Source organism: Ahaetulla prasina, chromosome 2 (assembly GCF_028640845.1).
Source record: "Ahaetulla prasina isolate Xishuangbanna chromosome 2, ASM2864084v1, whole genome shotgun sequence".
Classification (NCBI taxonomy): Eukaryota; Metazoa; Chordata; class Lepidosauria; order Squamata; family Colubridae; genus Ahaetulla; species Ahaetulla prasina.
The window spans coordinates 28,792,767-28,806,502 of NC_080540.1; the positions used below are offsets into that span (position 1 = coordinate 28,792,767).

The 13,736-nt window shown below is 40.2% G+C and overlaps 1 protein-coding gene across 1 annotated transcript; it reads left to right on the plus strand.

Annotated features, from left to right (window-relative positions):
* Positions 1–96: 96 nt before the first annotated feature.
* LOC131190456 (zinc finger protein 678-like) lies at positions 97–13,552 on the plus strand. Its single transcript, XM_058167779.1, has 5 exons — positions 97–4,639; positions 6,519–6,626; positions 7,403–7,529; positions 7,800–11,801; positions 11,882–13,552. Exons 1-4 carry the CDS (start codon positions 4,229–4,231, stop codon positions 9,494–9,496), a joined length of 2,343 nt encoding a protein of 780 aa, XP_058023762.1. The 5' UTR covers positions 97–4,228; the 3' UTR covers positions 9,497–11,801; positions 11,882–13,552.
* Positions 13,553–13,736: the final 184 nt, after the last annotated feature.

Consider the following 13,736-nt stretch of genomic DNA (forward strand, 5'->3'; position numbering starts at 1 on the left):
AAATGGTAAGTGAACACCTGTCTACCCTAGACGAGTTCAAATCACCAGGACCGGATGGATTACACCCCAAGGTTCTGAAGGAACTGGTAGACGTGATCTCAGAACCACTGAACTATATCTTTCAAAGATCCTGGAGCACAGGGGAGCTGCCAGAGGACTGGAAAAGAGTTGATGTAGTTCCCATCTTCAAAAAAGGAAAAAAAAACAGATCCAGGAAACTACAGACCTATCAGTCTGACCTCAATACCGGGGAAGATTCTGGAAAAGATAATCAAGCAACGAATCACCGAAAACCTAGAAGCAAACAAAGTAATAACCAAAAGCGAACATGGGTTTGTCAAAAACAGATCATGCCAGACTAATCTTATCGCATTCTTTGACAAAATGACAAAATTAGTAGACCAGAGGAATGCTGTCGATATAATTTACTTGGACTTCAGTAAAGCATTTGATAAAGTACATCATAACCTACTACTAGATAAAGTAGAAAAATGTGGGTTAGACAGCACCACCACCAGATGGATTCGTAATTGGCTGACCAACCGCACTCAACGTGTAGTCCTCAACGGAACTACATCCACATGGAGGGAAGTATGCAGTGGAGTACCCCAAGGCTCTGTTTTAGGCCCAGTACTCTTCAACATCTTCATCAATGACTTGGACGAGGGGATAGATGGGGAACTCATCAAATTTGCAGATGACACCAAGCTGGCAGGAATAGCCAACACTCCAGAAGATAGGCTCAAATTACAGAAAGATCTTGACAGACTTGAACATTGGGCGCTATCTAACAAAATTAAATTCAACAGTGAAAAAAGTAAGGTTCTACATTTAGGCCAAAAAAACAAAATGCACCAGTACCGTATATGTGGTACCTTGCTCAATAGTAGTACCTGTGAGAGGGATCTTGGAGTCCTAGTGGATAACCATTTAGATATGAGCCAGCAGTGTGCAGCAGCTGTTAAAAAAGCCAACACAGTTCTGGGCTGCATAAACAGAGGGATAGAATCAAGATCACGTGAAGTGTTAGTGCCACTTTATAATGCCTTGGTAAGGCCACACTTGGAATATTGCATCCAGTTTTGGTTGCCACGATGTAAAAAAGATGTTGAGACTCTAGAAAGAGTGCAGAGAAGAGCAACAAAGATGATTAGGAGACTGGAGGCTAAAACATGAAGAACGGTTGCAGGAACTGGGTATGTCTAGTTTAACAAAAAGAAGGACTAGGGGAGACATGATAGCTGTGTTCCAATATCTCAGGGGCTGCCACAAAGAAGAGGGAGTTGGGCTGTTCTCCAAAGCACCTGAGGGTAGAACAAGAAGCAATGGGTGAAAACTGATCAAAGAAAGAAGCAACTTAGAACTAAGGAGAAATTTCCTGACAGAACAATTAATAAGTAATAATAATAAGTAATAATAAGTAATAATACTTTAGTAGTAATAATTAATAAGTAATAATACTTACGGGACCTCCTGCTGTTACCACATGCCTCCCACCGACCCGTACGCTCCCATAGAGAGGGACTTCTCAGGGTGCCGTCCGCCAAACAATGTCGGCTGGCGGCCCCCAGGGGAAGGCCTTCTCTGTGGGGGCTCCCACACTCTGGAACGAGCTTCCCCCGGGTTTACGTCAAATACCTGACCTTCGGACATTCCGTCGCGAACTGAAGACACATCTTTTTATTCGCGCGGGGCTGGCTTAAACTGGATTTTTAAAAGTGAAATTTTTTTAATTTTAAATGGGGTTTTAATTGACGGTAATTTTTAACTTCAGGCTAATTTTAAATAAGTTTTTTAAATGGTATTTTAACCTGTATATTTGTATTGTTGGTTTTATCTTGCCTGTACACTGCCCTGAGTCCTTCGGGAGAAGGGCGGTATAAAAATCAAATAAATAAATAAAATAAATAAATAAAGTGGAACGACTTGCCTTCAGAAGTTGTGAATGCTCCAACACTGGAAATTTTTAAGAAAATGTTGGATAACCATTTGTCTGAAATGGTGTAGGGTTTCCTGCCTGGGCAGGGGGTTGGACTAGAAGGCCTCCAAGGTCCCTTCCAACTCTGATGTTATGTTATGTTATAACTAAAAGGTAAATTTGACTTGGGATTTGAGGTGAGCAAGAATGAAGTATTCAAATTGCCTTTTAATGGTGGTTGCAGTTTTCAAGGGGTGTGTTTTAGACTTCCCAAAAGCATCTCAATGTTCATCCCAAAGTCTCTCCCTGAACTGCTAAGTTTGATGGTTTCCCCACTGCAAGGGGCACATAAAAGCCATGCCAAACTGAAGACTCTTGTCCTCCAGAGATAAAAGGTCCCCAAATCTAAAGGAAAAATATGTAGCAAAAGATAAAGAAGGAAAGGCCACACCTGTCAAGTGAAGTGGAGGAGCTAAACAGCAGCTCCTGACGGAAAAAAAAATATCAAAAGAAGCAATGAAGCTCTGGGCCTCTGGTGGCTCAACAGACTAATGCAGTCTGTTATTAATACAGCTGCTTGCAATTACTGCAAGTTCAAGTCCCACCAGGCCCAAGGTCGACTCAGCCTTCCATCCTTTATAAGGTAGGTAAAATGAGGACCCAGATTGTTGGGGGCAATAAGTTGACTTTGTATATAATATACAAATGGATGAAGACTATTGCTTGACACATTGTAAGCCGCCCTGAGTCTTCGGAGAAGGGCGGGATATAAATTCAAACAAAAAAAAAATAGTATTTCACAAAAGTGGCAGGCATTCTATCCAGAAATCCAGCAGCCACCCACACAGATTAGGAGTTCTCAAATTCTCTCACTTTGACTTGGGTTGGGAAGTACAAGTGGAGAGGAAAAAAAGATAAGCGCTAACATGGTTATAATCATTTGCAAGTGGATCATGAAATAGGCTGTCATTTCATTTATGGTAGTCAGTCATGGAGATTTCAACAGAGCTCCCCCAGAGGTGAAGGTGTTTTGTTTGTGAATAGTCTTAATGGGCACAGAATCTACTGGGAGCTACTAAAATCTGGGGCTGCTTTCTGGCTCTAAGACCATATTTCTTCATTTCTCCTTTGGGGAAATATATTTTACCTTTTAATGTTCCCCGAAATATTTCATTCTCTAGAGTGGGGGGGGGGGCTTCCCACAGCAGAAATAGAAACTACAAACGTAATGGGCAGATTGCACTGTAGAAAAAAAAAGATTCCTTTGAGCATCACATTAATACAGACAACAGAGAGGACAAACTGGTTTGGAGAAATCCCGAAAAGTTATTACTTACATATTTAATAATATATAACATATATAATTATAATTATATAGTACATAAATTACGGGGAAGTAAAGAGAAACCCCAGGTGCTCAGAAGTAGTGCAGAGAAGAGCAACCGGGATAATTAGGGGACTGGAGGCTAAAACAGAGAATGGTTGCAGGAACTGAGCATGGCTAGTCTAGTGAAGAGAAGGACCAGGGGAGACATGATAGCAGTCTTCCAAGTTGCCACAAAGAGGACGGGGTCAAGCTATTTTCGAAGGCACCTGAAGGCCAGACAAGGAATAATGGATGGAAACTGGTCAAGGAAAGATTCAACCTAGAAATGAGAAATTTTCTGACATAACAACCCATGGAACAGAAGTTGCCTTCGGAAGTTGTGGGAGCTTCATCACTGGAGGCTTTCAAGAATAGACAGGACTGCCATCTGTTAGAAATGGTGCAGGGTCTCCTACTTGGGCAGAGGGTTGGGCTAGATGACCAACAAGGTCCCTTCCAACTCTGTTAATCTTAGATTCCATTCAAAGGCGCTTTGCTCGATTCCTGCCCTGCTTCACCGCCTCCGGGGCTTCATCCGCGCATCCCCTCCCATTCCCCAACCGAATACACCACCACGTGACTTTGGCCGACACAGAACAGAGCATGCGCAGAAGACCTTTGCCAGGCCCGGATGTTGAACAGAGGACAGGAGAGGCGGTAGCTGCCTCATGAGACGCTCTAGTCAAGAGCAATAAAGCACGAGGGATTAATAATCTTGTGCCTCTCTAGGAAGCAGTCATATCTCACCGAGTCTGTGGGAGGCCTGGCGAGAGCGGGAAGTTTTGGCGGGAGAGACTCGCAGCTGCTCTTCTCCGCCTCAGAAACTCTGAGGGAGCGGAGCTCCATTTTCTCCCCTGAAACCGGGAAAGGGGCGGGTCCACCGTGACTGAAGGCGGCCTCAGCGAGTTTTCCCCCGTACTGGCTCTGCTGAAGCCGGAGATCGAATGGAGGCCCGGGGGTCTCTGGGGGCGGGAGCAGCAGCGGCCCTTCAGGCGGGGAGCGTCGGCGGCAGCAGGGAGTCCAGCGACGGCCCGAGCGGCCTCCCCGAGGAGCCCCGCAGCTCCGAGGCTGAGCGCTGGCGGTTCCGCAGCTGCCGCTCCCTGGAAGCCGAGGGGCCCCGGGCGCTCTGCAGCCGCCTGCACGGGCTGTGCCGGGGGTGGCTGCGGCCCGAGCGGCGCAGCAAAGCCGACATGCTGGACCTGGTGGTGCTGGAGCAGCTGCTGGCCCTGCTGCCCCCGGAGCTGTCGGGCTGGCTGAGGGAGTGCGGGGCGGAGAGCTGCGCCCAGGCGGTGGCCCTGGCCGAAGGCTGCCTCCTCGGCCCACCAGCCGCCCCGCAGCCCGGAAAGGGGTGGCAGGTGAGACAAGTACACCGTGGGACGCTACTGTATTTCGCAGCCTTTGTAAGAAATCGCAGCCATGAATAGAATAGAATTTATTGGCCAAGTGTGATTGGACACACAAGGAATTTGTCTTGGTGCATATGCTGTCAGTGTACATAAAAGAAAAGATACGTTCATCAAGGTACAACATTTACAACACAATTGATGAAGTCGTCATCGGAAGATTTTCAGTAATTCCTAATATTTTGGAACTCATTGCATTTTCAGACAAATGCTTCCGTTTCATAGTGGTAAAAATTCTGTGGGATGCTGACATATGTAACAGACTTTGTAGGAAATCAAGGACATTAAGAAGAGATTAGGGCAAACATTTGGTTAGGCATCATGACAGAAATGGCTGCAGTTGAGGCACCCTGCTGAGACGTGTTTTACCATTTTTTTCACTGAAAGTGATAGTTTTGGAAGAAAGGCCCATTTAGAATAGAATAGAATAGAATAGAATTTTTATTGGCCAAGTGTGATTGGACACACAAGGAATTTGTCTTGGTGCAGATGTGTACATAAAAGAAAAGATACGTTCATCAAGCTACAACATTTACAACACAATTGACGGTCAGTATATCAATATAAATCATAAGGATTGCCAGCAACAAGTTATAGTCATACAGTCATAAATGGAAAGAGATTGGTGATGGGAACTATGGGAAGATTAATAGTAGTGCAGATTCAGTAAATAGTTTGACAGTGTTGATGGAATTATTTGTTTAGCAAGTGATGGCCTTCGGGGAAAAACTGTTCTTGTGTCTAGTTGTTCTGGTGTGCGGTGCTCTATAGCGTCGTTTTGAGAGTAGGAGTTGAAACAGTTTATGTCCAGGATGCGAGGGGTCTGTAAATATTTTCACGGCCCTCTTCTTGATTCGTGCAGTATACAGGTCCTCAATGGAAGGCAGGTTGGTAGCAATTATTTTTTCTGCAGTTCTAATTATCCTCTGAAGTCTGTGTTTTTCTTGTTGGGTTGCAGAACCGAACCAGACAGTTATAGAGGTGCAAATGACAGACTCAATTTACTTATTTCACCAAACAGATCTCAAGATAAAAGTGATCCCAGGTTATGGTCCGATTAGGAGGAATGTTGCACACTTATGTTTGTTGTTTCCCATTGCTCTTTGATCTTTGTCTAGACTAGAGCCTATTCTGATTTGTGCTTTTGAATTGCAGAAGGCAGAATGTGTGACGAATGGGCGGGATTTGCTTCCCACACATTCCAATCGAAATTATCTGGTTCAGTTCTTCCTTTCTGTATATTCAAAATTATCTTAAAATATTTGTAACTATAAGTTAAACCTGATCGGGAATTTATGGTGGGAAATAATATAGTATTGAAATTGCCTTTTAATGACAATCGTGTTTTCAAAGAGTACATTTTACTCCCAAAAGCATCCCTGTGTTCATTCCAAAGTCTTTCCCTGAACTGCCAGACTGGTGTGGTCCTGCACTACAACAGGCACAGAGAATCTTCCAAAAAAGAAAAGGGAGAATGATCCTATCCCTCAATAAAGGTCCCCAAATCTAAAGGAAAATACTCCTGAAACAAGAAGAACAGGTATAAATACATCCACAAACAGGAAAAAGACACACCTGTCAAGTGAAGAGGAGGAAATGAAGACCCAGTTCCTGATTGGAATAAAACAAAAACAAAAAAAGAAGCAATGAAGTGTTTCACAAAAGTGGCTGGCATTTATCAAGAAATAACAGTCACCCATAGAACAGGACTTCCCAAGTTCTCTCACTTTGACAGGTTGGGGAAGTATATGGACAGGGTAAATGTAAAGCAAGGGAAATAGCGCCTTTATCGTCATCTGAAAGTGGATGATAAACCAGGCTGTTCTTTCAGTTGCAGGAGCCGTTTGTGGGTGAGATCTCAGCAGACCTTCAGGGAAGAGGGGATCCATCCAGTCCTAAAGAGGTTTTCTCAAGGATCCAAGTGGGGACAACTTGCCAGGTAAGTGTAGATTTCTCGTGAGTAGTTTAAACTTCTGTTTATGAGCTACTTCAAAAACCAAATGCATTTGAACCTGGTCTCCCCATAGAATGATTCAGTGAAGTCTCACTGATTCAACCTTCAGAACTGTTCTGTGGATGCACAGGAAAGACAATTCAGAAGAGTCTTGTATTAAGAAATGTAATTGATATGTTAGAATATTTTTCAAAAGACTTTGGACTACAAGTTTAAAAAATAAAGGCCATTAAGCAAAACAATAGCAACTGTAAAAAAAATTGTTTCAAAAAGAAGCCAACATATCCACTTAAAAAAGGCTCATATGAAGGACAGGTTGTCTGTTTAAATACCCCTAAGTCAATGCTAACTGGTTGTAACAATAAGACCGTTGGTCAAATGATCTGTGATTTCTAGGATCATTTCCAACATTTTGAAAGAGCCCACGTAAAAAATTCCTAGTAAGTTTATTCTATTTTCTAAGAAATGTTATTTTGCTGAGCCAGGGGATTCTTCTCCCCAAAACCTCCTTGGTGAGTTATTCCAGGCCAGTGTGTATGCGCTCCATAAGTGTTTCCATACTACAATTTGGATGCATCTAAACCATGTTTTCTGCCTTTACAACAGGCTTCCCAGCCCCGTGTGGACCTGCAGAACCTATGCCAGTCCAATTGGAAATGTCCAACTGGTCTTGTAAAGTTCTGTTTTCTCTTTTGGAAATAAGGGGAAAAAAACCATAAGAAAGGATTGTCCACTGGAGAAGATTTTCTTTTTCTTTCAAGGACTCTGATCCCTTTGAGGAGGTGGCTGTGGACTTTACAGAAGAAGAGTGGGCACTGCTGGATTCTGGCCAGAAGGCCTTGTGCAGGGAAGTCACGCTGGAACTTTTCAGGAATATGGCTGCTCTGTGTAAGGATCCTCTTTGCTCTGAGTTCCATTCAATGGGAAAGGTGTTTTAAGTGGGAGGTAAACCTAAGTGGTTCAGGGCTGTAAAATTCCTTGGATATCATTATAGTCACCTAGATAACAAGTTGCACATAGCATCTCCTAGCTTGACATATAGCTGGTGCCAAGCCAGATGATCAGATAGGTATATTTTTTATTCGGGGAGACAAACCCCCTCCCCTTGCCATCATTATAAAATTCTTATGAGAATTTCTGTTTTTTTTTTCCAAGCAGGTGATGGCCTGGTAAATGAGAAAGAAAAACAGCCGAGGTTACTGACATTGCAAAGAGCAGTGTGTGCAAAGAGTCATTCCTTCTCTTTTACTTTATTTAAAATACTGAATAGAAAATACAAACTACATACTTTTGCAAAATATGACAGGGATTTCCGTCTAAGCAAAAAGATGAAACTGTGCATGCAATGTGGAAAGAGCTTCAGTACCAAAAGTAATCATTGCCATTGGAGGAGCCACACAAGTGAGAGGCCATATAAATATCCAGAATATGGAAAAAGCTTTTGTCAGAAAACAGAGGTTATTTGTCATAAAAAGATCCACACAGGAGAGAGACCATATAAATGCATGGAGTATGGAAAGAGATTTATTGACAATTGTCACCTTACTTTCCATCAAATGATATATACAGGGGAAAAATTGTATAAATGCTTGGAGTGTGGAAAAAGCTTTCGTTGGAACTCAGAACTTATTCGTCATAAGCGGATCCACACTGGGGAGAGACCATATAAATGCATAGAGTGTGGCAAGTACTTTACTCAGAAAAGACATCTCATTGTTCATGAAAGGATCCACACTGGGGAGAGACCATACAATTGCATGGACTGTACAAAGCAATTTACGCAGAAAGGTCATCTCATATATCATGAAAGAATCCATACAGGGGAGAGACCATATAAATGCACAGTGTGTGGAAAAAGCTTTGCTCAAAAAGCACAACTTAATGCTCATAAAAGAATCCACATAGGGGAGAGACTATTTAAATGCTTGGACTGTGGAAAAAGCTTTAATTGGGGCAGAGGTCTAATTCATCATGAAAGGACCCACACTGGGGAGAGACCATATAAATGCACAGAGTGTGGAAAAAACTTTGCTCAAACAGCATATCTTAATGCTCATAAAAGGATCCACACAGGGAAGAGACCATATAAATGCCTGGAATGTGGAAAGAGCTTTTTAGACAAGGGTGACCTTACTCGACATCAAATGATCCATACAGGAGATAAACCGTATAAATGCATGGAGTGTGGAAAGAGCTTTATTGACAAGTGGCGCCTTACTGTCCACCAAAGAATTCACACCGGGGAAAGACCGTATAAATGCATGGAGTGTGGAAAAAGCTTTTGTCGGAATGCAGAATTTATTCATCATAAGAGAATCCACACTGGGGAGAGACCATATAAATGCATGGAGTGTGGAAAAAGTTTTGCTTGGAAAGGACATCTTAATACTCATAAAAGGATCCACACAGGGGAGAGACCATATAAATGCTTAGAGTGTGGAAAGACGTTTGTTCGGAAAGGATGTCTTACTGGTCATGAAAGAATTCACACAGGGGAGAAACCATATAAATGCACAGTGTGTGGAAAGCTGTTTGCTAGGTCAGGACATCTTTATTCTCATAAAAGGACCCATACAGGGGAAAGACCATATAAATGCTTGGAGTGTGGAAAGAGCTTTAACTGGAACAGAGATCTTATTCGTCATGAAAGAATCCACACTGGGGAGAGACCATACAGGTGCATGGAGTGTGGAAAGCAGTTTACTCAGAAAAGTGGTCTTATTAATCATGAGAGAATCCATACAGGTGAGAGACCATATAAATGCACAGAATGCGGAAAAGGCTTTACTCAAAGAGGACCACTTAATTCTCATAAAAGGATTCACTTGAGGGAGAGACCATATAAATGCGTGTAGTGTTTAGAAAGCTTTAACGACATTTACTCAAGAAAGAATGCACACACCATATAAATGCATGGTGTGAAAATAATTTTACTGGGAAAGAACATCTTACTCATCATGAAAGGATCTATGCAGGTAGGAAGCCTTCTAAATGAACAAAGTGGAAAGGCCTCCAGTAGAAACCTATCTGACTCAACATTAGAGGATTCAAATGGGAGAAGTCATGTAAATGCATAATTCTCATAAAAGAATGCCCATAGAAGAAACCATAGAAATACATGGAAGGTGCTTCAGAATAAGCTTTTTGGTCTGAAATACTGGAATTCATTCAGAACAGCCAGGTCTTCCCTTTCCTAGTTTGACCTGCATTTTTCTTCTCCCTGTGGAAAGAGAGATGGAAAATAGAAATTAAGCCCTTCAGTTTCCTCCCTGTTGCCGATCACCATCTTACTATCTTTTCCAATTGGAGGACTGATGGCTTCCTTCACTTCCCTCTTAATTTACCTAAAGACTCTATATCAGGGGTGTCAAGCCCGTGGCCCAGATGTGCAGGCCCCATCCACGCCCGGTTTAATGAAGGGGGGAAAGTCCCAATATGTTTCGTGACTCTGCCAGGATGAGATGAGTTTGACACCCCTGCTCTATATGAAATAGAAATGGTATACATATATCAAATTCAGAAAGCAGTTCAATCTGCAGAGTTGTTTTAATTTGCAAAACATAATGCTCATTTTCTTTTCATTCCTCTTAAGGTTTAGCTAAAGAAATCTTGCCATTTCTCTTTGTTAGAGGAGTGAGTTCAGCCTCAGAAAGGCAGCTTGTTTTTGAGCAGTTGCCAATTATTCCTTGAACTTCCCAACACATTTTGAAAACTCCTTTTATAGTCTTTGAAGCTTATTAAGAAACATTTTTATTATTCAATTTTTTTATTTTAGTTATTTATATATATCAATGCGTGAATGGTGTGATACCTGGAGTATCGTACATTTCAATAAAAACAGGTATAATATTATTACTCACAATTACTACTTTTCATTTTCATTGTTCATTGCTCATATCCTTTGCTGCCACTCGTCAGTTCTAAACCTTCTTATTCTTTCATATATCTTAATATATTGGTACATATATATAGTTCCCCTCTTATTTCTATTTATTTTAACTTTTTTTCCCCCTCTGTCACTATAATATTCAAAGAAATGATAATAACATTTCTTTTCTGTTCCCTATTAGCACACATGTATTTTACAGTACATTCTTTCATTATCTAATCACCCATTATTTAATTCTAGCATATTTTTATGCTTTGATAATGCTATCATTCAAATTCTAGTTTTTCAATTAAAACTTAATTCTTCATTCCTCTTTTCATGTTCTCTCCAATCCTCCAATCCATAAAATTCTAATTAATATACATATTTGTGTTAACATATATTCTTTCATTATCTGATCACCTATTGTTTAATTCTAGCATTTCACTATTAACCATATTTTTATACATATTTAACTATTACACTACATACAAAGTAATTATCCAACTTATAATTCTAATATTAATACCCATTATTGAAATACTTTCATGAAATATCTTTTACTTTACTTTCCCTTTCTTTTTCCTTTATCCATCATTTCTTACCTGCATCCAAATTTTTAGTCTTTTTTTGTTGTTGCCTCCCATATTTTTTTTAGTCTTTTATTTCATCTGTGTGTGAATATATTTTGACTATACATTCTAGCTTTTTCTCCCCTCTCTACCTTTCCCCACTGTCTTGTTTTAAAGATGTCTGTTCTAACCTCTTATCTCGTTTCTTCAGCTATCTTCCTGTTTCTCCCATTCCCTTTTAAATCTTTTCAAGTATTTTCCTCCTGTTTTAATTCCTTAATCACTATTGATTTTAATAATGTTTCCACGTTGTCTTCTTGCTGGTTTCTCAGTTCTGCTTTCTCCTCCTTTCTGGTAGCTCCATTCTTTCCTTAATTGTCCTGGTTTTTGCACATTGTTCCTTGTATCATGTTTTCCAATTTTTGGTCTATGTGATCAAATATTTCCATCATCTCATTATATTGTTCTTTTATAAAATTCTTAATGTTTTGGTATATCAGCTTCATTCCGTTGTCTTCGTTCACTTCCATCTTGCGTTACACCTTTGCTTACTAGATTTCCTTTTAGGCCAATTGTCCAGAAATTGTTGATTCAAAATAGAGGTTCCAAATCACAATTTTAAATGTCAAGCAGTCAATCCAATTTAAATGAACCAAGGAGTTATCCACGCTTCTTCCAATCACTATATATTCAGCAATGTTCAGGAGTCTCTTAGCTAAGGTTCTTATTGATTGTATAAATCTCCAATGGTTTTAAAATAAATAAATTACAAGTATTTATTTACTTTAAAACCATTGGAGATTTATACATGATTATTCCTGAGATTGTGCAGTTCTCCTTTTAGCAACAGATGGTGCTCTACCTTCAACTTGCTACAGCCTCTGTGTTGTTAACAAATCTGATTTTAGTTATTTTAAATTATAAATCCAGTAAGTGAGCAGTATTAATAAAAAAAATTTAAGATCTAATTCCAGCATTTTAAAATGTCTTTTCAATATCACGTCTTTTTACTTTGAGAGTTCAATTTTCTTTTTCTTTCTAAAAATATTTTTCTCTTCTTAAATTCTCCGGTATTTTTTCAAAGTGCTCATTCGCCATTAGCAAATCCTTCTAAACATATATTCCCATTGGATTTCTTGGGTTCAGATTGCAATTAGAAGTATTCTTTAACCCCGTTCATACAACATTCACTTTCTCTGCTCTAGCACTGTCAGATGTTCAGACTATCCCCGGCTTCATGGCACGATCTTTGCTGCCTCTGCTCCCCGTCTTCAGATGAGGGGGTTTTCCAAGTCAGGGAGGAGAGATGCAACCTGCAAGGTGGTCCCCCTTTTCTTTGCCACCCCTCCAAACTAGGTATGGCTCCTGAGCCTTCTGATGAGGAAAGACTGGACTGGGACCATGGAGCCCATGGACCATGCTTCCGAAGGTGCCAGAAGTACAACCCTAACTCTAACCCTTTTTTAAAAAAGAAACTTTTATTAATAAAGGTTCCCCCCCCCTTTTTTTTCCTAGTAAGGTCAAAGAAATTGAAAGAATACAATGCATTTTCTAAAAATAAAAATGGTGACAGTTCACAAAGATTACTAAGGACAAATAGAAATACACATTATTTCCATAGCAAGGAAGATAAAGAAGGAATGGTTAAATTGATTATTTTATTCAAAGAGGAAAATATGTTCTTATTTGGATATTCACTTTTTGAATTTGTAGTTGTGAAGAAAAAATGAAACTGACCTTGGTTTTGTTGATTAGAAAAATTTGTTGTTATAGGAATGGCTAGTTATATATTAATGTGTAAAAGCAAAAAGTTGAGGTTGGAGTGTGTTATGTTACCCACTCCCTTCCCCCCCCCGCTTAATTTCCTATTTTCTTCTTTGTATTTTATATAATAAAAATAAAAATGATAAAAATTTGGTGAAAAAAACTTATTAGTTGTAATTCCCCCACAGTCTCTTTCAATTTATTCTTTTTTCCACTGTTAAGCTATTTAAGTTTAGTAGCTGGAGCAGTGGGGTTGTGCAGTGAGCCAGAACATGCAATTGTGGTTGATTGAAGAGTGCTGGCTCCTATGTGAGGCAATCTGCAATCGAATGATTGCTCTAGGACTAGGTGTTGAGGGGGGAGTTTCTCTCCCTCCTTTTTCTTCTGTGTATCCCGTGTTCTGCAATTAACCTGGTGATGCGCCTCCACCTAACTATCTAGTCTGTTGTATATATTGAGGTAGAATATGTTTATATAAAACTACAAATATGTGTCAGCATCTATGACTTCATTTGGACACCTTCTGTGCAATTCCCTGACATTATCTGACCCAGTTTTCATGGCCCATGAGCTCCATATTTCATTTCACGTAGGGGATAAACCCACTTCAGGAGGTCAATTTCTGATGGTTGTTTATAGGTATTGCTACCTTTTGAAATCAGATCAACTTCAAGATTCAACCCGCAAGGAAGGATCAAGCAGAAAAACTGAACAAAAAGTCGACTTCAACAGAACACAGATACAAATAAAACAGAAAAATGTACAGGGCATATTGTACTCTGTAGAAAAGGTGGATTTTAACAGATGAAAACAGACCAGAGCGAGGATAAAAAAACTGGCTTGAAGGAATCCCCAGAGCATTTATTGTTTATATATCAATTTAAAAATAAA

Excerpts from the sequence above, each read along its gene's own strand:
- LOC131190456 (XM_058167779.1), top strand. The coding sequence starts at position 4,229 with ATGGAGGCCCGGGGGTCTCTGGGGGCGGGAGCAGCAGCGGCCCTTCAG. Across the intron at positions 4,640-6,518 it reads AGCCCGGAAAGGGGTGGCAG|TTGCAGGAGCCGTTTGTGGG; the intron begins GTGAGACAAGTA and ends CTGTTCTTTCAG. Across the intron at positions 7,530-7,799 it reads CAGGAATATGGCTGCTCTGT|GTGATGGCCTGGTAAATGAG; the intron begins GTAAGGATCCTC and ends TTTTCCAAGCAG.